Genomic DNA, 25,471 nt, shown 5'->3' with positions numbered 1-25,471 from the left:
AAGAAACTACAAGACTGTACTGCTGTTTAAAAAGGCCTCTCCACATAAAACTGAAATGAGATGGCAGTAACAGCCCACCAACCATGAAACCTGATACTCTTGAGTCTAAATGTGTTCAGTGTTAAAGAGAGCACAGTCAGATAAGATTAAACAATATTTATAGTTACTTGAGCTGTCCTGAAGTCTACTTAGTTAGCTTTGAGCCCAGGTTCGGAGGGCCATTAGCAGCTTTACAATGTTATGTCTCTCCCCCCTGCAGGGACCTGCAGGCCCTGTCTGATTGATGTTGTTCCTGTGAAGAAAGCGGAGGGACAGGTCATCATGTTCATCCTCAACTTCCAGGAAATCATTGACCCCTCCCTCAAGAAACCAGGTCTGAGACAGAGGGTGGCCCAGGGCTGGGTATGGGCAGGTCAGTGTGGAAGTGTGTGTGTGATACTGTCTGTCTGCATCAACCTGTTGATGCCATGTTGAATGTAGCTGTGTTATAACATACAGAATGTGACTACCTCCTGGTAGTGTAGGTGTATTTATGTAAAGTGTATGTATAAGCACTCTGTGGTTTCTCAGGGCAGAGTCGCAGGCTGAAGTTGAGACTGCCATTGGTACGTGCAATGCGTCGGTCTTCCCTCGCCAAAGACCAGTTTGGGGGGGTGGTGGTGGACTACCCACAGGTAAGGTGGCCAGAGACTCCCATACACACACAGTTCTATACACACAGTACTCATAATATAATATAATAATATATAATAATATAATATAATAATAATATAATATATCTTGATTATCTCAGTTCCTGTATCTCTTATGTTTTGTAATGAATATAGCTTCAGTCACATACATTTAGCAGTAAGTAGAAATCTAGTACAATATTTAACCTATGATTGTCCTCTTCCTCCTTCCCTAATTCAGCCCAACAGTGAAGAGATCCCTCTGAAAGAGTTCCGTATCCCGTCCAAGGAGAGCTGCATGCAGTCTGAGACAGAGGCGCTGATAGAGCAGGACCACGAGTTCTCCCAGCCTGCAAGCCACTACTCCCCCAAACTGCTGTCCCTATTGTCAGAGCGGCTGGAACCCAGCGTGCCCTTCCTCCCCAGCAGCCCCTTCTCCAGTGCAGCCTTCCCCAGGACGGTCCTGCCCCGGAGCCGCTCCAGAGAGACTGTCGGCAGCCTCCGCAGAGCTTCCTCCCTGGATGACCTCGGCAGCATGAGGGCCGAGTCGGGCCGACCAGGAGACCCACGCTCCAACAGCAGTGAGTTTGTGTGTGTGTGTACCCAGACATAAGTGTAGTCTGTTGCCATTTTTGTACCCCCTCTGACAGGAAGAAATGTGGCTGTCTCCTCTTACAGCTCCATCTGAATCAAAACAAACCAAGCCAAAGCTACCTGGGCCTGTTGGAGGTATTCTGTTCTCTAGAAAATGCAAATCTTCACTCCCATTCCTCAAGCACTGAGCATGTGCAGCAGCAGGGTCACTAATCAATGTCTCTAACCTATAGCCTATGTGTGTGTGTGTGTGTGTGTGTGTGTGTGTGTGTGTGTGTGTGTGTGTGTGTGTGTGTGTGTGTGTGTGAGTGTGAGTGTGAGTGTGTGAGTGTGAGTGTGAGTGTGTGAGTGTGAGTGTGAGTGTGTGTGTGTGTGTATGCCAGGTCTATAGGAGTCCCAGTCACTCAGAGGCCATCCTTTACTCATCAAACAGCTAATACTATGGGCTATGGAGTGTGGGGCTGTGGACTTCCCATCTACCCCAGGGAAATAATGTAGAGGAATACATGCATCCCCACAATGCATTAACACACTCCCTCTCATTTCATTACTCTATCAATTCAATTTAATTGGCTTTATTGGCATGAGAAACATATGTCTACATTGCCAAAACAAGTGAAACAGATAATAAACTCTCTCTGTGTCTTTCTCACTCAGATGCTTTGCTCAGTATAAACCAAGATGTTTCTCACCTAGAGGAATGAAACTTGCATTATAACACATTATATTTTTAGTTCTGAATGTGTTACTTGCAGTTTAAATAAAGGATTTGAATGATAATATAATATGTAAACTAGTCGTTGAAAGTAGATAGAGACACAGTAATGAGAGATGAGTGTTGTTGTGTGCAGACCTGAAGGCCGGTACTCTGAGCTCCACCTCAGACTCGGACCTGATGCGACGCAGGACCAGCACTCGTAACCCCCTCACACTCAGTTTCGCCTCCGACCTCTTGCGACCGCCCTCGCCCACTGAGATCGAGATCATCGCTCCCAGCAAAGTAAAGGACCGCCACCGAGACGTCACAGAGAAGGTCACACATGTCACACAGGTGAGACACATGGTCCTCAATAGCACTCATATCACACAACCACAACCATGTGATTGCCTGACTCAACCTGTATTCTGCTTATATATTAAGGGATTTTTAAAGTGAGCTTTTTCAGAACGGCACTGTGTACACAGGATGTTGTGTAAAAGGAACGTTGGGTTATTGAGAAGTGGTGGATTACATCTCTTCGGTCTGACTTCCTGTGTTGCAAGCTTTCTGCTGAAGAAGCAGCTGCATGTCACTCAGGAGTTTCCACATGCATCCACACACACACACACACACACACACACACACACACACACACACACACACACACACACACACACACACACACACACACACACACACACACACAAACACAAACAGGAACGATATACTGTATATAAAATGAATGTTTTTTTCAGTCACTGGTGCTATTTTCAAAAGTATGTGGTGCATTTTCTTAAAACAAAACTCCAAACTGGTAACACTTGTAACAGGGCAAGTCTCATAAAGCGTGTTATTGTGCATTTATTTAGTTTGAATGCATCTTTCACCACCCAACCATTCATCCAACATATAAATGTACTGTCAAATACCATGTGAACATTTATTTAATCATCAAAACACAACATATTAATATCGTCTCAATGTAGTTATTTTAACAGCTAGTTAATGGAAAAAGGAAACCGCACACTGCTCTTGGTAGTATCACTGATATTTAATAAGCTAACGTATCGGCCTCGCGGCCTTCGTCACAGCTAGTTAATCCAATAGATACATGTTTCAAAATGCCCTTTGAATATAATATGCTACAGTACTGTTTTCACATTAGACAATACACTTGCACTATCTATTGAAATTGAACATCAAATTTCAATCATTTCTATCCCATGTGTGATCTTTCACAATCAATGAAAAGAATATCTGTATTGTTCAGATATAATTCCAACATAGGTGTACTGTAATCAAATGAAAGAAACAGCATTAGTTTGCATCAGGCAAGTCTTGAGCATTTGGCCATTGGTTCTCATCGACATCGCAGTAAATGTCCTCATTGTTCATGCATCTGGGGAAAAACCTTTTGGCATGGAGAATCCAAGCCTGACGAAGCCTGGATTGATGTCATTACATGACTCATTCATGGCCTGAAGGAGCATGGTACGCTCATGGGGATGACAATCATATATCTCCCACCTGTACTGTAATATGTATTGTATTTTACAGTATTGTATTGTACTTATGTATTGTAGTGGTCCTGTATGTGGCTCAGTTCATAAGAGCATGGCACTAGCAAGACATGGCACTAGTAAATGGAATATATTACAGTATTACAGTACTGTACTGGCCAGATCACCATGCGCAGTGCCAAGTGTCGGCTGGAGTGGTGTAAAGCTTGCTGCCATTGGACTCTGGAGCAGTGGAAACGCGTTCTCTGGTGTGATGCATCACACTTCACTATCAGTCAGACGGACAAATCTGGATTTGGTGGATGCCAGGAGAACACTACCTACCCCAATGCAACCCCATCAAACACCTTTGGGATGAATTGGAATGCCGACTGCGAGCCAGGCCTAATCGCCCAACATCAGTGCCCGACCTCCCTAATTCTCTTGTGGCTGAATGGAAGCAAGTCCCCGCAGCAATGTTCCAACATCTAGTGGAAAGACTTCCCAGAATAGTGGAGGCAGTTTAGGCAGCAAAGGGGGGACCAACTCCATATTAATGCTAATGATTTTGGAATGAGATGTTCGACGAGCAGGTGTCCACATACTTTTCGTCATGTAATGTGTAAGAGGATATTATCTCCTGTATGAACATTTTGTTGGCTACATGTATGGGATGTTATTTAGCATCACTACTGTACTATATGCGCTTGTCTCTCTGCATGTATATGAGGGAGAATGGGGAAAAGACAGTTTGTATGTGTGAAAGAAAGATCCCACCTTCCATAGTGTGACATCTGTGCCAGCAGAAGAACTTTTCACACCCACATGTCATCACACTAAGTTTGAGTACATTGTCATAACCTGTAATGCCATGGAAACACTAATGCAGTGAGATGGCCCCACAACACTACTGCGTAGCACACTGACCCACATGTCTGTGGTGGGACAGTCTGAGTGGCCACCAGCCAGATTAACCCACACACTAACCCTGGCTGTTCTGACTTCACTTGTCCACTACAAGTGGAATAATGTGACTCAATATTAGGGATTTTTGTGGTATTACTAGATGTGTGTGTGTGTCAGGTGAACATACATGTCTTATGACAGTACATTTGAGTGTTATAACGGGGGTTTATATCATCAGAATTTAATTGATTGATTGTGAATGGGCAGTTGGACTTGCTGCTAATGTTAGCATTGCTCTGAGTGAGAGGTGAGCTCTTTAGGTTGCCGTGCCAATGCCCTCTGTCTTGCTCGCTGGGTGCACATGGGAGGCAATTTGGCGTGCCTCTCGTTCCTACCAATGGAAAAATCGATCGGGCCAATAGATGCCCCCCTCTCCACTTCCTCCAAACCTGCTCCTGGTAGAGTCCTCAGCTGCTGATCACTATAAATACCACACACATGTACTCTCAAATGATATGAGCTGTGGTGTTTGTTTTTTATTCACCCTCACCAACAAGTTCACACATCTAGAAGATAATTAGACTGGAGAAGTCATCATGTTTGGCAGGACATGGAGTGGCAAGGAGTGAAATGTTAGCACAAACAGACTGGATTTCTCCAGTCTGATTATGTTGCCTTCCCAGGGTTGGGGTCAAATCCATTTCAATTCCAGTCAATTCAGAAAGTAAACCACGTTTCAATTCCAAATTGTCCTCATTGAAAAGCATTGTCCTCATTGAAAAGCATTGAAGAGAATTGGAATTACTTCCGGCGCCGACAGAGATGGCCGCCTCGCTTCGCGTTCCTAGGAAACTATGCAGTTTTTTGTTTTTTTACGTGTTATTTCTTACATTAGTACCCCAGGTCATCTTAGGTTTCATTACATACAGTCGAGAAGAACTACTGAATATAAGATCAGCGTCAACTCACCATCAGTACAACCAAGAATATGATTTTCGCGAAGCGGATCCTGTGTTCTGCCTTTCAACCAGGACAACGGAATGGATCCCAGCCGGCGACCCCAAAAAACGACTCCGTAAAAGAGGGAAACGAGGCGGTCTTCTGGTCAGACTCCGGAGACGGGCACATCGTGCACCACTCCCTAGCATTCTTCTCGCCAATGTCCAGTCTCTTGACAACAAGGTTGATGAAATCCGAGCAAGGGTAGCATTCCAGAGGGACATCAGAGACTGTAACGTTCTTTGCTTCACGGAAACATGGCTCACTGGAGAGACGCTATCGGAGGCGGTGCAGCCAGCGGGTTTCTCCACGCATCGCGCCGACAGAAACAAACATCTTTCTGGTAAGAAGAGGGGCGGGGGCGTATGCCTTATGGCTAACGAGACGTGGTGTGATCACAGAAACATACAGGAACTCAAATCCTTCTGTTCACCTGATTTAGAATTCCTCACAATCAAATGTCGACCGCATTATCTACCAAGAGAATTCTCTTCGATTATAATCACAGCCGTATATATTCCCCCCCAAGCAGACACATCGATGGCTCTGAACAAACTTTATTTGACTCTTTGCAAACTGGAATCCATACATCCTGAGGCTGCATTCATTGTAGCTGGGGATTTTAACAAGGCTAATCTGAAAACAAGACTCCCTAAATTGTATCAGCATATCGATTGCGCAACCAGGGCTGGAAAAACCTTGGATCATTGCTATTCTAACTTCCGCGACGCATATAAGGCCCTGCCCCGCTATACAGACAGAAACTAAAACAAGAAGCTCCCACGCTGAGGTCTGTCCAACGCTGGTCCGACCAAGCTGATTCCACACTCCAAGACTGCTTCCATCACGTGGACTGGGATATGTTTTGTATTGCGTCAGATAACAACATTGACGAATACGCTGATTCGGTGTGCGAGTTCATTAGAACGTACGTTGAAGATGTCATTCCCATAGCAACGATTAAAACCATCCCTAACCAGAAACCGTGGATTGATGGCAGCATTCGCGTGAAACTGAAAGTGCGAACCACTGCTTTTAATCAGGGCAAGGTGACTGGTAACATGACCGAATACAAACAGTGCAGCTATTCCCTCCGCAAGGCTATCAAACAAGCTAAGCGTCAGTATAGAGACAAAGTAGAATCTCAATTCAACGGCTCAGACACAAGAGGTATGTGGCAGGGTCTACAGTCAATCACGGACTACAAAAAGAGAACCAGCCCAGTCACGGACCAGGATGTCTTGCTCCCAGGCAGACTAAATAACTTTTTTGCCCGCTTTGAGGACAATACAGTGCCACTGACACGGCCTGCAACGAAAACATGCGGACTCTCCTTCACTGCAGCCGAGGTGAGTAAAACATTTAAACGTGTTAACCCTCGCAAGGCTGCAGGCCCAGACGGCATCCCCAGCCGCGCCCTCAGAGCATGCGCAGACCAGCTGGCCGGTGTGTTTACGGACATATTCAATCAATCCCTATACCAGTCTGCTGTTCCCACATGCTTCAAGAGGGCCACCATTGTTCCTGTTCCCAAGAAAGCTAAGGTAACTGAGCTAAACGACTACCGCCCCGTAGCACTCACTTCTGTCATCATGAAGTGCTTTGAGAGACTAGTCAAGGACCATATCACCTCCACCCTACCTGACACCCTAGACCCACTCCAATTTGCTTACCGCCCAAATAGGTCCACAGACGATGCAATCTCAACCACACTGCACACTGCCCTAACCCATCTGGACAAGAGGAATACCTATGTGAGAATGCTGTTCATCGACTACAGCTCGGCATTCAACACCATAGTACCCTCCAAGCTCGTCATCAAGCTCGAGACCCTGGGTCTCGACCCCGCCCTGTGCAACTGGGTACTGGACTTCCTGACGGGCCGCCCCCAGGTGGTGAGGGTAGGCAACAACATCTCCACCCCGCTGATCCTCAACACTGGGGCCCCACAAGGGTGCGTTCTGAGCCCTCTCCTGTACTCCCTGTTCACCCACGACTGCGTGGCCACGCACGCCTCCAACTCAATCATCAAGTTTGCGGACGACACAACAGTGGTAGGCTTGATTACCAACAACGACGAGACGGCCTACAGGGAGGAGGTGAGGGCCCTCGGAGTGTGGTGTCAGGAAAATAACCTCACACTCAACATCAACAAAACTAAGGAGATGATTGTGGACTTCAGGAAACAGCAGAGGGAACACCCCCCTATCCACATCGATGGAACAGTAGTGGAGAGGGTAGTAAGTTTTAAGTTTCTCGGCATACACATCACAGACAAACTGAATTGGTCCACTCACACAGACAGCATCGTGAAGAAGGCGCAGCAGCGCCTCTTCAACCTCAGGAGGCTGAAGAAATTCGGCTTGTCACCAAAAGCACTCACAAACTTCTACAGATGCACAATCGAGAGCATCCTGGCGGGCTGTATCACCGCCTGGTACGGCAACTGCTCCGCCCACAACCGTAAGGCTCTCCAGAGGGTAGTGAGGTCTGCACAACGCATCACCGGGGGCAAACTACCTGCCCTCCAGGACACCTACACCACCCGATGTTACAGGAAGGCCATAAAGATCATCAAGGACAACAACCACCCGAGCCACTGCCTGTTCACCCCGCTATCATCCAGAAGGCGAGGTCAGTACAGGTGCATCAAAGCTGGGACCGAGAGACTGAAAAACAGCTTCTATCTCAAGGCCATCAGACTGTTAAACAGCCACCACTAACATTGAGTGGCTGCTGCCAACACACTGACTCAACTCCAGCCACTTTAATAATGGGAATTGATGGGAAATGATGTAAAATATATCACTAGCCACTTTAAACAATGCTACCTAATATAATGTTTACATACCCTACATTATTCATCTCATATGTATATGTATATACTGCACTCTATATCATCTACTGCATCCTTATGTAATACATGTATCACTAGCCACTTTAACTATGCCACTTTGTTTACATACTCATCTCATATGTATATACTGTACTCGATACCATCTACTGTATCTTGCCTATGCTGCTCTGTACCATCACTCATTCATATATCTTTATGTACATATTCTTTATCCCCTTACACTGTGTATAAGACAGTCGTTTTGGAATTGTTAGTTAGATTACTTGTTGGTTATTACTGCATTGTCGGAACTAGAAGCACAAGCATTTCGCTACACTCGCATTAACATCTGCTAACCATGTGTATGTGACAAATACAATTTGATTTGATTTGATTTGATTTGAATTTCAGAGAATTCCTGAATTGACTGGAATTGAAAATGGAATTTACCCCAACCTTGTACCTTTCCAACTGATATTTGACGATTTCAACAATTTCTTTCTAAAAAGTAAGTGTTTTAGAGATAATGTACACGAAACAAAAATATAAACGCCACATGTCAAGTGTTGGTCCCCCTATTTAATGAGCTGAAATAAAAGATCTCAGAAATGTTCCATACCCACAAAAAGCTTCTTTCTCTACAATGTTGTGCACAAGTTTGTTTACATCCCTGATAGTGAGCATTTCTCCTGTTCAAATATGACTCAACTACCTGACAGGTGTAGCATATCAAGAAGCTTGTGCTGAGGACAATAAAAGGCCACTCTAAAATGTGCAGTTTTGTCACACAACATAATGCCACAGATGTCTACAATTTTGAGGGAGCGTGCAATTGGCATGCTGAACAGGAATGTCCACCAGAGCTGTTGCCAGATAATTTAATGTTCATTTCCCCACAATAAGCCGCCTCCAACGTTGTTTTAGAGAATTTGGCAATACATCCAACCGGCCTCACAAGCGCAGACCAAACCATGTGTATGGTGTTGTGTGGGTGAGCGGTTTGTTGATGTCAATGTTGTGAACAGAGTGCTCCATGGTGGCAGTCGGGTTATGGTATGGATAACAAACACAATTGCATTTTATCGATGGCAATTTGAATTACCAAAAATACTGTGACGAGATCCTGAGGCCCATTGTGAGCCCCATTTTTTTAACCAACAGTTGCATATCTGCATATCTGCAGTTGCATATCTGTATTCCCAGTTATGTGAAATCCAGAGATTAAATCCATAGATTAAATTAATTGATTTCCTCTGTAACTCAGTAAAATCTTTGAAATTGTTGCATATTGGTTTATATTTTTGTTCAGTATAGAAACAATATATATATATATATATGATGAAAAAATATATAAACAGCACCATTCAAAGTTTAGACACCACTACTCATTTCAGAGTTTTTATTTATTTTTACTATTTTCTACATTGTAGAATAATATTGAAGACATCAAAACTATGAAAAAACACATATGGAATCATGTAGTAACCAAAAAAGAATTAAACAAATCAAAATATATGCCTTGATGACAGCTTTGCACACTCTTATCTTTCTCTCAACCAGCTTTACTTGGAATGCTTTTATATATATACATATAACACACTATTACAAACATACATAATATACTAGCGTAATGACCCAATAAATACTCAATCTAAAAAATATTGATTCTTCATCTACTATAGTCCCACATCATTTGTATATACTATATTTAAATTGTTTTAAAATAATGTTTAAATGTATATATTGAAAGGTTTCTAGTTTGCTCAGTTAATTTATTCCATTTCTGTATTGCTCTAAATCTAAATGTTCTTTTGCCTATTTCTCTCTTCTGTCTGGATAACGCATAGATGGTGGACAATCTATTCCTAGTATTTACGGAATGTCTGTCTCTTACCAACTGAATACCGTTGTGAATAGAACTTAGCCGTTATAAATTATGTACATTATAAAATAAAATAATGTTTTTTTCAATTACCTTGTCGATTGATGACCAACCAAGAACACTGCGCATAACTGCAACAGAAGAACCATATCTCCACCTTAAAACAATCCTTGCTGCTTTATTCTGTGCATTCTGCAGCCTCCTAACTTCACTTGATGATGCATTTCCCCAGACCACCGAACAGTAGTTCACCTGACTCTCAATTAATGCTTGTGTTATTTGCTGAATAATTTTTCCTGGTAAATATTTAGCTATCCTTCTGATTATGCATGCTGTTTTTTTTTGTTTTTTTTACATAGATTAGTTATTTGAGACGACCATGATAAGCAGTTGTCTAGCTGCACTCCCAATAGTTTGGTTTCTGCCACTTCTTCAATTTGTACTCCTCCCATACTTAATTGTATCCCATGCTGTTTTGGCCTTTTCCTGGTTGAACAGACCAACATAACTTTTTTCTTGGTGTTTAAAACAAGTTTGTTTTGGCAAACCCACTTCCTGATATTCTCCAAATCTCCTTGTAAAGCCTGCTGTACCTGTTGAACCGATTGTCTTGCATAAAATTGTAGTATCATCTGCAAATATAGTAGATTGAGTTTCAACTAAGGCATATGGAAGGTTGTTGGTATATATTAAATAAAGAAGTGGCCCAAGGCATCTGCCCTGCGGTATTCCACAGTTTAACACATTAGGGGAAGAAAATGAACCATTGATATAGGTGGACTGTTTCCTGTCAGTTAGATATGACTGTACCCAATTCAATGCTACCTCCTTAAAACCATAATGCATTCATTTTGTCAAAATAATTTCATGATCCACTAAATCAAATGCTGCACTGAAATCTAAAAATAGTACACCTACAAACCTGCCATTATCCATAGCATTGAGCCACTGGTCAGTCATGTCAACCAATGCAGTGGTAATGGAATGTTTTTTGCGATAAGCATGCTGATTGGCTGTAATCAGATTATTTTCCATGTACTCTCACATTTGTCTACTCACAATACCCTCCAATATCTTACTGAGTGTAGGGAGTAGACTAATTGGTCGACTATTGGCAGGAGTAATGTTTTTTTTTGCTGTCTTTCGGAATAGGACACAGTTTTGCATGCTTCCATACATTTGCAAACAGGTTTAGGTTTAACACCTCCTCCACTGACACCGTTTGTAGACTAAAAGAGCAGATCTTATTGCTCATAATATGATCATCAATCCATTGGACAATAGCTTGTTTGGAAGAATATATGTCTACATTGTTGCTCAGTGATGTAATTTTCTGTGTAAAAAAATCTGCAAAATGATTGGCAATATCAACTGGTTTTGTTATTATTCTCCCGTCAACCTCCACACTAGATGGGCATGATGAGATAGATGTACCAAGTAAGCCCTTAACTGTGTTCCATACCTTTTCAGAAGCATTTTTACAATCAATAAAAGCATTGTTGTAAAATAACTTTTTTTTCCTTTCGATTCAATTTAACTGCATAATTACGCAAAGTTCTATAATTCTGTTCATCAATTTCTAATTTTGACTTGGCTGCTAAGACTTTTGCCATATTTCTTTGAGAAAAAGAAATGACCCATTTCATCATCAGGCTGGTAACTCTAATGAACTTATCCTCTGCAGCAGAGGTAACTCTGGGTCGTCCTTTCCTGCGGCGGTTCTCATGAGAGCCAGTTTCATCATAGCGCTTGATCGTTTTTGCGACTGCACTTGGAGAAACTTCATTGACTGAAACTTCATTGACTTTCCTCATTGACTGACCTTCATGTCTTAAAGTAAGGATAGACTGTCATTTCTCTTTGCTTATTTGAGCTGTTCTTACCATAATATGGACTTGGTCTTTTACCAAATTCTGTATACCACCCATACCTTGTCACAACAAAACTGATTGGCTAAAACGCATTAAGAAGGAAAGACATTCCACAAATGTACTTTTAATAAGGCACACCTGTTAATTGAAATGCATTCCTCATGAATGAAGCTAGTTGAGAGAATGCCAAGAGTGTGCAAAGCTGTCATCCAGGCAAAGGGTGTCTCCTTGGAAGAATCTCAAATATAAAATATATTTTGATTTGTTTAACACTTTTTTGGTTACTAAATTATTCCATAATAGTTTTGATGTCTTCACTATTATTCTACAATATAGAGAATAGTAAAAATGAAGAAAAACCCTTGAATGAGTAGGTGTGTCCAAACTGACTGGTACTGTACAGTCGTGGCCAAAGGTTTTGAGAATGACACAAATATGAATTTTCACAAAGTCTGCTGCCTCAGTTTGTATGATGGCAATTTGCATATACTCCAGAATGTTATGAAGAGTGATCAGATGAATTGCAATTAATTGCCAAGTCCCGTTTTGCCATGCAAATGAACTGAATCCCCAAAAAACATTTCCACTGCATTTCAGCACTGCCACAAAAGGCCCAGCTGACATCATGTCAGTGATTCTCTCTTTAACACAGGTGTGAGTGTTGACGAGGACAAATCTGGAGATCACTTGTCGTGGAAATTTCCTGTATTACCAAATCATGAGAGAGCAAACCACACACGTCAGAGTTATCATAAAGTCCATCTTTAATTATATGAGCTTCACCATAGCCCCGTGACTCTCAGATCACTTCAGTGTCTATAAATTAATTCCCTGAGAGTGTCAACATAATGGCAACTGAGATCCTTTACAGCAAAGATCCACCCCCTAGTCGACATGACAAACCACAGGTCTTAGGAAAACTGCACAAAGGAAGGATTTTACTTGAGATAGGAGTATCCCATAGCCAGACAGCATTAGCTATAAATTATTGTTCAGTTTGCTCTCTTAGACGAGGTTCTACTTCTCGTTCTTGGTACAACATAGTACCAAAACATTACCTCCTCCAATGGCATATATCAATTGTCAATTATCGATACTCCCATATCAAATACAACCCCTCCTGGACAAGATCACAGAGAGGAGTGACTGGCACACAGACATTGTGGAGCCAACTAACTGGTTCCCCTTTAATCACGCCATCCCTTCACATGGTTTAGGAATAGTTATAGACACATTCACAGATAAGACTAACCTGAACTCTCCCCTCTCTGGGCTCCAAGTAACTGAGCCCTAGCAGAGAAGGGATAACTGCATACTGCCAACAGTATTATTTCAAAAGAAGACATTCTAATGACAATAAATAAGATAAAACATCTTATTTATCTATGTTACCTAACTAATTCTGATTCTGCTACCACACACTCTGTCATGCTGATTGAGTTTGAATAACAGACTGGAAGCTTCAAAAGGAGGATGGTGTTTGGAATCATCATTCTTCCTCTGTCAACCACGGTTACCTGCAAGGAAACGTGCCGTCATCATTGCTTTGCAGAGAAAGGTCTTCACAGGCGAGGATATTGCTGCCAGGAAGATTGCACCTAAATCAACCATTTATCGGATCATCAAGAACTTCAAGGAGAGCGGTTCAATTGTTGTGAAGAAGGCTTCAGGGCGCCCAAGAAAGTCCAACAAGCGCCAGGACCGTCTCCTTAAGTTGATTCAGCTGCGGGATCGGTGCACCACCAGTACAGAGCTTGCTCAGGAATGGCAGCAGGCAGGTGTGAGAGCATCTGCACGCACAGTGAGGTGAAGATTTATGGAGGATGGTCTGAAGGGCAGCAAAGAGGCTACTTCTCTCCAGGAAAAACATCAGGGACAGACTGATATTCTGCAAAAGGTACAGGGATTGGACTGCGGTAAAGTCATTAATGTCCCGTTGGTAGGATATCCTTGATCGGAGCTCATCCATTTTGTTATCCAACGATTGCATGTTTTATGTTTTAACCCAGAAGCCAGCCACACCAATGTGTTGGAGGACACCTGGCGACCATGTCAGCGAGGATGCGCCCGGCCCGCCACAGGAGTCACTAGAGCACGATGGGACAACGAAATCTCAGCCTGCCAAACCCTCTTCTAACCCGGGCGATGCTGGGCCAATTGTGCGCCGCCTCATGGGTATTTCAGTCACAGCCAGCTGTGATACAGCCTGGGATTGAACCTGGGTCTGTAGTGATGCCTCAAGAACTGCAATGCAGTGCCTTAGACCACTGTGCCACTCGGGAGGACACCACAAATTGATTTTAACAAGCATTTGGTCCCCCAAAAAATGCGGCCCACTGTAGAATTTCAAAATCCGGATTTATCCCTCGAGCCCAAAAGTTTGCCCAACCCTGCTCTACATGGTTATAAAGCGGATTAATGTGCTTAATTTTAAGAAGTTATTTGACCACTTTAGTTGTGTTACAAACCTTAACAAAACACATAGGCCTTTGGGCTAGGCTACATGAGGTGTGCGACTATGATTTGAAAAAATCGCAAAAGAAAGGCATGAACTGTTTCTTGCGTTACAAGCTGGGCATCATTCATAAGTGATAATATATAATTCAGAAGTGATAGGCTAATATTGTCACCCATCAGACTATTCTTGATTTAATCTTGTCTTTACATATACTAAATAGCATATGTGTGAAGTTTGTTTTGATTTAGAATGGACCATTATCATGCACCTGTCTCGGAACAGGGGCAGGGGGAAAAATACATGTAATCTATGCACTTAAATAGAGAATGGAAAATGCTTTTCCCGTGGTTCCTTTTCATGCCAGCCAGGTCGACTATACTCCTGTTGTAAAGCGAAGCAGTGTGCTTAATATTAGGAAAGTTGATAAATAAATATAGTAGGCCTAGCCTATAGAAAGCTGATAAGATCCTCGTCTTTTTAATAGAGGCCATCAAAACTGTTTTCTCACAGAATTGCATAGCCTATAGAAATGTTGCTCAACATGAGCTCATGGGCTCTCATTAAGTGTTTTATTTTATTTTTGATAACATTTGCATTGATGTCAGAGTGATTATAGGGACAATAGAATGCTCAGTACCAGGCAGTTAGCAAGTTTGGTAGGCTACTAATGACCATCAGCAGCATCAGAGCTTGGAGAAGCCTAGTTACCGTGACTACAGGTGTGACGGTAATACTGTCACTGTAATAGCCCTATGCTCTGGAGATGCTGGAAGGGGAGGCGTTGGGAGGCAGGTGGGTATCGAGCGGCCCTCTGGTGATGCTGGAAGGCGTTGGGAGACAGGGGGGTATCGAGCGGCCTCTGGTGATGCTGGAAGGGGAGGCGTTGGGAGGCAGGGGGGTTTTGAGCGGCCCTCTGGTGATGCTGGAAGGGGAGGCGTTGGGAGACAGGGGGGTATCGAGCGGCCCTCTGCGCGGCCTGACACTGATGATGACCTTGGCCTCTGGTACTAATGGAAGTAGAGGGCAGCAGAGGTCTCTCTCTCTCAGTCTGTCTGTCTGTCTGTCTGTCTGTCTGCCTGTCTGTCTGTCTGCCTGCCTGCCTGTCTGTCTGTCTGTCTGCCTGTCTGTCTGTTTGTCTGTCCTCCACTATCTCCTTTATGTTTGTTGGTGTCAGTCATTATCTTCCATCACCTCTCTCATCTATCTCTCTGGTTCTTCCCTTTCTCCTTTTCTCCACCTCCAGTCCATTCTCTCTACATGTTGTTCTTACCATATCCCTGTATCGTTTAAAGAGCTACAATGTTCTGAACAAGATCTTCACCATGACATAATGGTCCGTTTTTAGGTCAAACAGATCGTTATCACTGCAAGAGCACATTACAGAGGCTAACTACTAAACAACTATCCATTGGTCAAAATAAATGGTCTGAAAAAGCAGTCAACATGGCAGTTACCTTATCTATTATGAGTACAGAATACATGTAGGATTTTGCCTGGGTTATGTCTCGTTACACAACTGAGCTTCTTGGTAATCCCCTCTTTTATAATTGAATTTCGATTTGCGCCTTACAAAAAGAGGGAAATAATCCCTGTCATTGATCTTTGCTGGTATTGATTAGTCTGCGTAAGATTAAGCACATTATGTGATTGACTGTCCCTCTTCCGTAGAAGAGGGACAGATGGTGAATGACAGTCAGTGAGAGAGACAGACCCTACATATCCCCCTACTGCGCCCCCTGTCTCTGACTAAGTCTGTAGGGTAGAACAATTCTTACTAAAATAACTCCAGACAACAGGAGGTTGGGGGAACCTTAATTGGGGAGGATGGGCTCGTGCTAATGGCTGGAGTGGGATTGATGGAATGGTATCAAATACATCAAACACATGGTTGAATAACATTGCATTCGCTCCGTTCCAGCCATTGTTATGAGCCGTCCTCCCCTCAGCAGCCTCCACTGCTCCAGACGTTACCTACGGATATTGTTTATGTTTTTCTAAATGAAAACATGCTTCATGATTCTGCGTATACTGTATTTGTTTGTGTTAGCTATAGGTTTGTGTGCATGTGTGTGTTTGTGTGTGTGTCTCAGTTTGTGTCTGAGTGTACTGTATGTATGTATGTATTTGTGTGTGAGTGTGTGTGTGAGTCTGTGTGTGTGTGTGTTGTGCATACTGTATTAGCAGAAGTGTTGCCGCGGGGCTCCAGCTGTGAGGGCTGGGCTGCCGGGTGCAGAGGGAGAGGGAGAGTTTTCTCCCGCCCTCTCTTCCAGCCACACTCCTCAACATGAGCCTGAAACAGAAACTCCAACCTGTGAGTACTCCAACTCTACTCTCTCACTCCCTATTCTCTTCTTTCTTTCTCTTCCTGTCTCACTCCTGTCCTTTTCTGCCTCTCCTCTTACCCTCGTGGTCATCTGGTGGTTCGTAGCAGGCTACCTAGCTCCATCCTCCATATTGACAGTGAGGCAGGGACTGTGACGGATGTTGTTAGTGCTGTTGTCACCTTGTTGTCGTCATAATTTGTCTTGTGTCACTTGTCGCCCACTTTTTTTTCATAGGTGATAAATATGTTGATGTTTTGTGGGCTCCAGGGTACTTGTTGGTCTCTGGAATTTGGAATGTTCATTTGATTAGCATGAATCAAATTTGATTTTGTTCTGAAAATGATTATTCTAATTTAAAGAGAACAGTTCACAGTACCTTAGTGGTGTTTGTTTTGGTGTATGAAACTAAACTTGTGTCAGAGGTTTTTAATTTCAGACTGGATTGTTACTGAAGTATTAACATAGTTAGGTGTTCTTTATGCAAACAGCTAGTGTTTGTTTTTAATCTTTAAAAAGGTATTTGTTGTATTCTATGTCAGATGTCATTGTATTTTCCAATAAGGACTGTTAACTGTTATAAGCCCTGAGTGGTTTGGGTAACACATTGTGGTGCAGACAGCATGGATCTTATTCAGGCTGTCATTATGAAACAGGACTGGAAATGATGTCAATAATCTGAAATGACCCAGATGAGTGAATCTGGGTAACACACACGCACACTGCCCATCCCTCAGCTTGCTCCCACAGGTTCATCATGTTAGATGTTAAACTCAGTCCTCAGGGGGAGAATCCTGATCGTTGGTACGAGAGCGCATCGGTCAGAGAAAGAGCACAGTGACACGTGGAATCACAAGCCTCATTTAGCCACAAACATTGGTAGCAATAAGGCCTAAGGTCCTGAGCCCGATGTAGCCCCCAGCAGTCAGGTCTCCTTTCATACGGTATGTAGCAAACAGTACTGCAGGTGTACAATCTTCATTTCATCATCCTGTTGCAGGAGAACTTTCCTGCAATGCAGAAAATGTAAAGCGTGTTGTGTATTTGAGGTTTAAAAAGGCTTCTGAAGTTTATAATTTCCACTTTGAAATGCCATTCATTATAATCCACATAATAATTCACATTTCCTGTTGCTGCAGAGTTATTTTCCTGCTGTATCGAACTGGTTAAAATGAAGATCCTACATCTGTACAGTACTTTAAATGCTCTGCTATGAGAGGTTCTGCAGTGCATTTTGACATCCCCAGTCTTCAGTCAATCATTTCAGTTTGTTGTTTCAAATTGTTTATTCAGGGTAAGAAATGCATTAACTGAACTATCCATTTAATTAAAGCTCAGTCCTACTCTATTCCCAGTATTAGATTAGTTTACTGACTACTGGAGCAGCACCCCCTGGACTGGATGAGAGTTGGGTCATAGAGTGGGAAGTGGGCAGTGTGTAGTCTGGATGGGAATCGATAGGAGACTAACCATGTGGTGTCATTTTACCACCTCTAGGACTGACTGTATGTGGGGACTTTAGCCTTACAGGTTTGTTCTCTTACTTTGAGTCTGAACATCTTTTCCATTTAAGAATCAAAGCTGTGAGGGTTGAGAGAGATCAGATGTTCTGGAAAGAGATGGAAATTGTCATAGGAAGCTTTCACCTTGTACTCAGGTTATTTAGTAGGGCAAAAACCTTGTAGCACTGAACATGCCACATTTAATGTACCTGTATTTTGTGATCCAGCTAAGTAGGGATATTGGAGAGGGTTGGCAGCAAGGGCACCATGGTAACGCTGTGTGTTATGACAGATTATTCTGTCACCATGGCTATGTTCATAGTTATGCAAACTATACATGCAAAGTAGGATGAGCCAGTGGAGGTTCCACCAGCCTAGCCTGCAGAACATGTTGACTGTGGTGGTTCCACCAGCCTAGTGTGCAGCACATGTTGATCAGGGAGGTTCCACCAGCCCAGCCTACTGAACATGTTGACTGAGGTGGTTCCACCAGCCTAGCCTGCAGCACATGTTGACTTGGGAGGTTCCACCAGCCCAGCCTGCAGCACATGTTGACTGTGGTGGTTCCACCAGCCTAGTGTGCAGCACATGTTTATCAGGGAGGTTGCACCAGCCCAGCCTGCAGCACATGTTGATTAGGGAGGTTGCACCAGCCTAGTGTGCAGCACATGTTTATCAGGGAGGTTGCACCAGCCTAACCTGCAGCACATGTTAACTGTCATGAATCTTGAGTGAGACAACAACAGATTGTATTTATTTTCTATTGAACCTTTATTTAAATAGGCAAGTCAGTTAAGAACAAATTCTTATTTACAATGACAGCCTACCCCGGCCAAACCCGGACGACGTTGGGCCAATTGTGCGGCGCCCTATGGGACTCCCAATCACATCCGGATGTGATACAGCCTGGAATCGAACCAGGGATTGTAGTGACTTCTCTTGCACTGAGATGCAGGGCCTTAGACCGCTGCACCATTCGGGAGCCCATATGGGTGATATCAGAGAGCACATTGTGCACCATGGTCTGCCTATGTCCAGAGCTGTAAAAATACTTGAAAGTACTACATAAGTAGTTTCTTGGGGTATCTGTACTTTACTTTACTATTTATATTTTTTACAACTTTTTTTTTTTTCAAAAGAAAATGATGTACTTTTTACTCTATACATTTTCCTTGACACCCAAAAGTACTCATTACATTTTGAATGGTTAGCAGGACAGGAAAATGGTCTAATTTACACCCTTATCAAGAGAACATCCTTGGTCATCCATACAGCCTCTACGTCAAGCACACAGACAGTTTTGACCAATACTGCCCTCCTACACAAGCACTCACAAAAGGTGTTAGTGAAAATGAACCAAAATCACCCAGCTCTTTGCAACAATCCCTGTCGATTTGCTTGTAAATTAGGGCACTTACCCTGCTCTGCCATTGGCCGAGGGACAGTGAAGGGGGTCACATGGTTTGGCAGGTGAGCTGCAGCAGGGTCTTTTAAAAGGCCAGTGAGCGGGGTGGGGCGGGGGAGAAGGGTACAGACAGCCAGGCAGCCAGAGAGGGTCCACTCCCCAGCAGTGGTCTGTTAGAGCTGGGCACATAGGCACTGGGCCACTGGGTAGCTGATCTGGAGCATTGTGCTGGACATAGCGGGCTAGGATGGAGCAGGGGAGGACCAATATGTTCCGGGGGAGACAGGGTGGGTTGCTGGGGAATTTGAGGGGGACCAGGGTGTCGTGCTCCTCCTCCTCCTGCTGCTGCTGTGGTCGGGACCAGGATAGACTGGAGCTCCTGGATATGGAGGCTCTCATCGTTGTACCGGTTAGTAGGAGCACTAGGCTCAGACTGATTGAAATGGTCTACGTGAGTGTGATCTCTGATTGAAATGGTCTATGTGAGTGTGATCTATGTGAGTGTGTGATGGGTTATTGTCGTCCATTCAGGTACTGTGGTTTCGGTGATGGTGTGTGAGGAAAATATACATTTTTAGGTAATATGGTCTGTGCCGTCACTATGAGAACACAATCAATCCTCTCTGTATTTCAATTTGCTTTACTTACCTTTTATTATAGTTGATTTGGTTCCTACTTGGCTGTACTGACTGTGTTGAACACTCAGAAATCAGACCCCCGTCAACCATGTAGATATTTGTCTTGTGAAAAGCTGTGCTTCGGCTTCTACATTGTTTGTGTTGAGTCCTTTGAGACAGATATTGTTTATACTCCAGGACATAATTGTCTTCATGACAACATGACTGGCTAGCTGTGAGACTGAGGGATGTTTGTGTGAATATTTACACTCATTGCATTTTATTACACACACACGCACGCACGCACGCACGCGCACACACACACACACACACACACACACACACACACACACACACACACACACACACACACATTAATTCTCCCTCTTTGTCACTCACTCTGGAATACACATGAATTCTTTTTTTTGTTGCTGCTGTTCTAGTTGTGCTGAGGTGATAGACATGTGGGTGGAAGGCCCGCGGTGTCAGACACAGTAGGTAGTTAGACAGAACACAGATGCTCCCCTTCCTTCCCCCAAAGGGCACAACAAAGACAATATCAGGTCCTGTTCTGCTCCTCTCTTCTGAACTGCCTTCTGCTCTGGTTCCCTGAACCCACGTCCCTCGGGTTTCTCGGCACAGTTCTCTGACATGACTCACTCTCTTTTCCATTTCTTATACTGCTTTCCATTTTGCTAAGGCTGTGTGGCTTATCATCTCATATTCTTGGGGTTCTAATCAAGGCCTTTTCAGCAGGGTGGTGAGGGGCCATTGTAAAGATATTCAGTTTAAATTCTGTTTAACTTTTACTGCCCATGATTAATCTAGATTCAGCAGGACTCTCTGACCATCTCTGCCCTCTCCCCGTTTAGGTACTGTCCCTAGGGGCTGATGTCCTGCCAGAGTACAAGCTCCAGGCGCCTCGCATCCACAAGTGGACCATCCTCCACTACAGTCCCTTCAAGGCGGTGTGGGACTGGGTCATCCTCCTGCTGGTCATCTACACGGCCGTCTTTACCCCCTACTCCGCTGCCTTCCTGCTCAACGAGATGGAGGACGAGCTCCGGCGCTCCTGTGGCTACACCTGCAACCCCCTCAACGTGGTGGATCTGGTGGTGGACGTCATGTTTATCGTGGACATTCTCATCAACTTCCGGACCACATATGTCAATCACAATGACGAGGTGGTCAGCCACCCGGGGCGCATCGCCCAGCATTACTTCAAAGGCTGGTTCCTCATTGATATAGTGGCAGCCATCCCCTTTGACCTGCTCATATTCCGCTCTGGCTCTGATGAGGTGAGATGCATGGAGGAGAAGGTGGATCATTTACATCTATGTGTAGTAATGGTCCTTTTTTTGCAGTGTTGGTCAGTGTACCGATTCAACAAAGACTCTCTCATAAATCTTCTTGTTCTTTCATATGAATTGCTTTATTTGTACTTTGAACCTCTCTCCTCTCAGCCCCAGACAACCACTCTGATTGGCTTGCTGAAGACTGCTCGGCTGCTGCGATTGGTGCGTGTGGCGCGGAAGCTGGACCGCTACTCAGAATACGGCGCCGCCGTTCTCTTCCTCCTCATGTGCACCTTTGCCCTCATTGCCCATTGGCTGGCCTGTATCTGGTACGCCATCGGCAACGCGGAGCGCACCAACTCGGCCCGCATCGGAGGCATGAAGATCGGCTGGCTGGACAACCTGGCTGAACAGATTGGTAAACCATACAACGACACAGACCCTGCCTCCGGCCCCTCCACCAAGGATAAATACGTCACAGCGCTTTACTTTACCTTCAGCAGCTTGACCAGCGTGGGCTTCGGCAACGTTTCCCCCAACACCAACCCTGAGAAGATCTTCTCCATCTGCATCATGCTAATCGGCTGTGAGTACGTCACCAGTGTGTCTGAGTACGTCACCAGTGTGTCTGAGTACGTCACCAGTGTGTCTGAGTACGTCACCAGTGTGTCTGAGTACGTCACCAGTGTGTCTGAGTACATCACCAGTGTGTCTGAGTACATCACCAGTGTGTCTGAGTACGTCACCAGTGTGTCTGAGTATGTCACCAGTGTGTCTGAGTACGTCACCAGTGTGTTTGAGTACGTCACCAGTGTGTCTGAGTACGTCACCAGTGTGTATGTATTGTGCCTGTGTGTCCAGAGTGTTCATATGAATTGCTGCATTACTTTAAGTGTAGTACCACCTATCATTTTAGGTGGATGTCACTGACATGTCTCTCTGTCGTCTCCTGTAGCTCTGATGTATGCCAGTATCTTTGGTAACGTGTCGGCTATCATCCAGAGGCTGTACTCCGGCACGGCCCGTTACCACACCCAGATGCTGCGTGTCAAAGAGTTCATCCGCTTCCACCAGATCCCAGAGGGACTACGCCAGAGACTGGAGGAATACTTCCAACATGCCTGGTCCTATACCAATGGCATCGACATGAACGCTGTGAGTCACTCTCAAACACACATTCATATACAGCCAAACACACACACACATCCATACGCACGGGAAAAACACACACGTTCATATTCACACGAAAAACACATATTCCTACTTGCCACCAGAGTTTTTCCGTCATTAGGTGCTCAGGCAGGGAGACCTAACAGTGGAAATGATGTGCGTCATATCCTTTGTGTTAGTAGATAGATAGCGTCCTGCTGGTTGCAGAGAAGAGAAAAGCATTAGCCCTCTAACACCACAGGAACATGACGTAGCAGAAAGCACGCCTGTCAATTCAATCTGAACAGAGTTGATCACATAGACACTGTGTGTGTGCATGTGTCCCCTTGTCAATAGTGAGCATCAACTGAAACAGCTCTCCCCCCACTCGCTCTCTTTCTCTGTTTCTCTCTCTCTCTCTCTCTGGCTCTCTCTCTGTCTTTCTCTCTTTCTGTCTTTCTGTCTCTCTGTCTCTCTCTGTCTGTCTCTCTCTCTCTCTCTGTCTCTCTCTCGCTCTGTCTCTCTCTCTCTCTCTCTTCTCTCTTTCTCCCTTTCCCATTTCTCTAGGTGCTGAAGGGTTTCCCTGAGTGTCTGCAGGCTGATATCTGCCTCCACCTGAACCGCTGTCTGCTCCAGAACTGCAGGGCCTTCAAGGGGGCCAGTAACGGCTGTCTGCGGGCGCTGGCCATGAGGTTTAAGACCACCCACGCCCCTCCGGGCGACACCCTGGTCCACATGGGAGACGTCCTCTCAGCTCTCTACTTCATCTCTAGAGGGTCCATAGAGATTCTGAGAGACGATGTGGTGGTGGCCATACTGGGTATGCTGAAGGGTGGTTGTGGTTACTGGGTAGGCTGAAGGGTGATGGTGGTTACTGGGTAGGCTGAAGGGTGGTGGTGGTTACTGGGTAGGCTGAAGGGTGGTTGTGGTTACTGGGTAGGCTGAAGGGTGATGGTGGTTACTGGGTAGGCTGAAGGATGGGTGTGGTTACTGGGTAGGCTGAAGGGTGGTGGTGGTTACTGGGTAGGCTGAAGGGTGGTGGTGGCCATACTTGGTAGGCTGAAGGGTGGTGGTGATTACTGGGTAGGCTGAAGGGTGGTGGTGGCCATACTGGGTAGGCTGAAGGGTGGTGGTGGCCATACTTGGTAGGCTGAAGGGTGGTGGTGATTACTGGGTAGGCTGAAGGGTGGTGGTGGCCATACTTGGTAGGCTGAAGGGTGGTGGTGGTTACTGGGTAGGCTGAAGGGTGGTGGTGGTGGTTACTGGGTAGGCTGAAGGGTGGTGGTGGCCATACTTGGTAGACTGAAGGGTGGTGGTGGCCATACTTGGTAGGCTGAAGGGTGGTGGTGATTACTGGGTAGGCTGAAGGGTGGTGGTAGCCATACTTGGTAGGCTGAAGGGTGGTGGTGGTTACTGGGTAGGCTGAAGGGTGGTGGTGGTTACTGGGTAGGCTGAAGGGTGGTGGTGGTGGTGGTTACTGGGTAGGCTGAAGGGTGGTGGTGGTTACTGGGTAGGCTGAAGGGTGGTGGTGATTACTGCGTAGGCTGAAGGGTGGTGGTGATTACTGGGTAGGCTGAAGGGTGGTGGTGGCCATACTGGGTAGGCTGAAGGGTGGTGGTGGTTACTGGGTAGGCTGAAGTGTGGTGGTGGTTACTGGGTAGGCTGAAGGGTGGTGGTGGTGGTGGTTACTGGGTAGGCTGAAGGGTGGTGGTGGTTACTGGGTAGGCTGAAGGGTGGTGGTGGTGGTAGTTACTGGGTAGGCTGAAGGGTGGTGGTGGTTACTGGGTAGGCTGAAGTGTGGTGGTGGTGGTGGTTACTGGGTAGGCTGAAGGGTGGTGGTGGTTACTGGGTAGGCTGAAGAGTGGTGGTGATTACTGGGTAGGCTGAAGGGTGGTGGTGGTGGTGGTGGTTACTGGGTAGGCTGAAGGGTAGTGGTGGTTCCTGGATAGGCTGAAGGGTGGTGGTGGTTGTGGTTACTGGGTAGGCTGAAGGGTGGTGGTGGTTACTGGGTAGGCTGAAGGGTGGTGATGGCCATACTGGGTAGGCTGAAGGGTGGTGGTGATTACTGCGTAGGCTGAAGGGTGGTGGTGATTACTGCATAGGCTGAAGGGTGGTGGTGGCCATACTGGGTAGGCTGAAGGGTTGTGGTGATTACTGGGTAGGCTGAAGGGTGGTGGTGGCCATACTGGGTAGGCTGAAGGGTGGTTGTGGTTACTGGGTAGGCTGAAGGGTGGTGGTGGTTACTGGGTAGGCTGAAGGGTGGTTGTGGTTACTGGGTAGGCTGAAGGGTGATGGTGGTTACTGGGTAGGCTGAAGGGTGGTGGTGGTTACTGGGTAGGCTGAAGGATGGGTGTGGTTACTGGGTAGGCTGAAGGGTGGTGGTGGTTACTGGGTAGGCTGAAGGGTGGTGGTGGCCATACTTGGTAGGCTGAAGGGTGGTGGTGATTACTGGGTAGGCTGAAGGGTGGTGGTGGCCATACTGGGTAGGCTGAAGGGTGGTGGTGGCCATACTTGGTAGGCTGAAGGGTGGTGGTGATTACTGGGTAGGCTGAAGGGTGGTGGTGGCCATACTTGGTAGGCTGAAGGGTGGTGGTGGTTACTGGGTAGGCTGAAGGGTGGTGGTGGTGGTTACTGGGTAGGCTGAAGGGTGGTGGTGGCCATACTTGGTAGACTGAAGGGTGGTGGTGGCCATACTTGGTAGGCTGAAGGGTGGTGGTGATTACTGGGTAGGCTGAAGGGTGGTGGTGGCCATACTTGGTAGGCTGA

The 25,471-nt window shown here is 45.3% G+C and overlaps 1 protein-coding gene across 1 annotated transcript in view; it reads left to right on the top strand.

Moving 5' to 3' along the window:
* Positions 1-25,471, top strand: part of LOC139365020 (voltage-gated inwardly rectifying potassium channel KCNH6-like) — a 40,666-nt gene that overhangs the window by 7,180 nt on the left and 8,015 nt on the right. Inside the window, exons 3-11 of the mRNA XM_071102327.1 lie at positions 260-412; positions 571-674; positions 913-1,252; positions 1,350-1,400; positions 2,117-2,316; positions 21,134-21,559; positions 21,725-22,142; positions 22,512-22,711; positions 23,273-23,525. Coding sequence (XP_070958428.1) covers positions 260-412; positions 571-674; positions 913-1,252; positions 1,350-1,400; positions 2,117-2,316; positions 21,134-21,559; positions 21,725-22,142; positions 22,512-22,711; positions 23,273-23,525 — 2,145 coding nt within the window. The remainder of the gene's footprint in view (positions 1-259; positions 413-570; positions 675-912; positions 1,253-1,349; positions 1,401-2,116; positions 2,317-21,133; positions 21,560-21,724; positions 22,143-22,511; positions 22,712-23,272; positions 23,526-25,471) is intronic.

This window comes from Oncorhynchus clarkii, chromosome 13 (assembly GCF_045791955.1).
Source record: "Oncorhynchus clarkii lewisi isolate Uvic-CL-2024 chromosome 13, UVic_Ocla_1.0, whole genome shotgun sequence".
NCBI classification, from domain to species: domain Eukaryota; kingdom Metazoa; phylum Chordata; class Actinopteri; order Salmoniformes; family Salmonidae; genus Oncorhynchus; species Oncorhynchus clarkii.
Note: the sequence above shows the minus strand (reverse complement) of the source record. Positions and strands in the feature narration are given on the sequence as shown.